Source organism: Gavialis gangeticus, unplaced genomic scaffold (assembly GCF_001723915.1).
Source record: "Gavialis gangeticus isolate Ggan-Ray unplaced genomic scaffold, GavGan_comp1, whole genome shotgun sequence".
NCBI classification, from domain to species: domain Eukaryota; kingdom Metazoa; phylum Chordata; order Crocodylia; family Gavialidae; genus Gavialis; species Gavialis gangeticus.
This window is the reverse complement of record NW_017729025.1, coordinates 61,484,379-61,486,525: the sequence shown is the minus strand read 5'-3', so window position 1 is coordinate 61,486,525 and position 2,147 is coordinate 61,484,379. Positions and strand designations below refer to the sequence as shown.

General features: G+C 40.1%; 1 protein-coding gene across 2 annotated transcripts in view; it reads left to right on the top strand.

The window, feature by feature from the left end:
• SRP54 (signal recognition particle 54) overlaps positions 1–1,856 on the top strand; it is a 31,551-nt gene extending 29,695 nt beyond the window's left edge. For both annotated transcript variants that reach the window (XM_019518892.1, XM_019518891.1), the window contains exons 15-16: positions 365–460; positions 1,389–1,856. In XM_019518892.1, the coding sequence (XP_019374437.1) occupies positions 365–460; positions 1,389–1,480 (188 nt within the window). In that variant the 3' untranslated portion in view covers positions 1,481–1,856. The remainder of the gene's footprint in view (positions 1–364; positions 461–1,388) is intronic.
• Positions 1,857–2,147: the final 291 nt, after the last annotated feature.

Sequence of the window (2,147 nt, the reverse complement as noted above, 5' to 3'; positions counted from 1 at the left end):
CCCCCCCCCCCCCCAACATCTGGCTGGGTGGGGTGCGGTGGCTGCATGCAGCGCAGCAGCAATGCAGGGTGGTGTGTGGCAGCAGCAGCTACCATGTGCGAGCTTTCCTCCACCCCTTCTCTGTATCTAGCCGACAATTCAAGTTAGTAAAGTATTCCGGTTATTTAAATGCTGGATAACAGATTTTACTGTATGCTGAGACTGCTGTTCCTTTATACATGCACTAGTAAGCACTCTGATTACCAGCTCTTTACAGATGGTGTGTAGTGCAAGTCTTGGCCTCCAATTCTGAGGTGATATGAATGCAAAATTGGGGGTTGAAGCTTTTAATATCTGAGTAATCCATATTCCTTGTTGTTTTAAGGAGGTGACATGTCAAAGAATGTAAATCAGTCTCAGCTGGCCAAATTGAACCAGCAAATGGCAAAGATGATGGATCCAAGAGTTCTTCACCACATGGGTAAGTGTTGTAACTTTTTTTTTGTTTTGTTAGCCTAACCTAGGGGCCTTTCAGAGAACTGTAGTGGTACATTTGTCAATATGTGGGGGGTGTCATCTTGTTTTTGTTTAGACTTTTAACATTCTTTCCCTTTTAAAACTGGAAAGCAGCCTGAGCACTTGGAAATTCATAGTTGCAAAGTATTCTATTTCAGCTGCTTGCCTTTTTGTGGTGATTTTGTAATTGCTCTTCCTGACGTGTATTTTTGAAGGCAGTATGATGTGCTTGGCTCGAGATGTGTCCAGTAAAAGAAGGCCGTATAGGAGCTTCTGTCACCATCTAAAATTTCAACCAGGATTGTGGAATTGACAGTAGTGGCCCTGTGTATTGTATAGCAGATGATTAGAGGATGCTCTGTCAAGTCTTGGCTTCACCTCTCTTGTTATCCCCCTATATGGCCTGCTTGTACAGAAACTAATCTCTGCTTTCTCCCCGCAAATTTTCTACAACATTAGAACATTGAGCCTTCTGACAGTGGAGTGTGGGGTCTTGATCCTACAGCTAGGGGACTGTTCTGCTGGAGCAGTGTGAAAAGGGGCAGGTAAATGGGAAAGATCTTGAAAACTGTTCTCTTCTTGCCCTGTTACTAGGCTGAGCCATGGTAGACAGCAGTTCCAGCCTTGCGTAACTTCTGACAGATTCAAAAAGCATTTCCTGACTGCTAATCATTTGTCCGTGCTTTGTCAGTGATTAAGATGGATTAGCACCAGTTTCCATACTCACAACTGCTTACTTCTGTGTCCTTACAACCTACTTTACATTTAGTCTTCAGTTGTAGATTTTGTATGACCAGCTATTTTTAGTCTGAAGAGTCTTCAGAAGTAGGGAGCTGAATTTCAAAGAGTTGTTCTGTTACTTAACTGATATCCATTCTCACTGATTTCTCTAGGTGGCATGGCAGGATTGCAGTCAATGATGAGGCAATTTCAACAAGGTGCTGCTGGAAACATGAAAGGCATGATGGGATTCAATAACATGTAAAGAAGCCTTAATAAAAATAGACTTGGTTGACCATTTTGGTGAGACTTCAGGAAAAGGATTTGATTTCTTTTTTTATAATAATGGGGGAATATCTTTTTGAAACTCCTATTCAGGCTTCTCAAGTAGTGTGTAAATTTTATTTCTGGAAAACGGTTATTTTTGCTTTAGCTGGCTCCTCCCCATTTAATATTTGATGTTGAAAGAACAATTCAGGTTAAACAAAACTCGCAATGTAAAATTTTTAATATTTGGAGAGACTTTTTGTTTGCATCAAATGGCAGCCATTATATTTGTAAGCAAACCAAATCTTTGGTTAATAGTAATAAAAACATCGTAAAAATATACTGTAAAATAAACTTAAGTGGTTGTAAATGAAGGATTTGCTTATTTCTTTGGTTTTTTTAACTATCCTTTATTGTACCTGACTTCATAGTAACATAGTGAGGATGGCTATTGTTTGCTTAAAACAGCATATAAGTAATTGTTACTCAGCAAATGCTTAAAGGACCAACACCTTTGATACATGGGTCATAAAGTATGGACCTGCTTCAAACCAAAATGGAAACAGGCACGGTGGGGTAGAGGGTTTCTTCCTTTACGTATGCTCAGAGAAGGGTGGTGAATAACTGCTGCTGCTTGCCATGGGGAATTTTTGTAAGGATACACA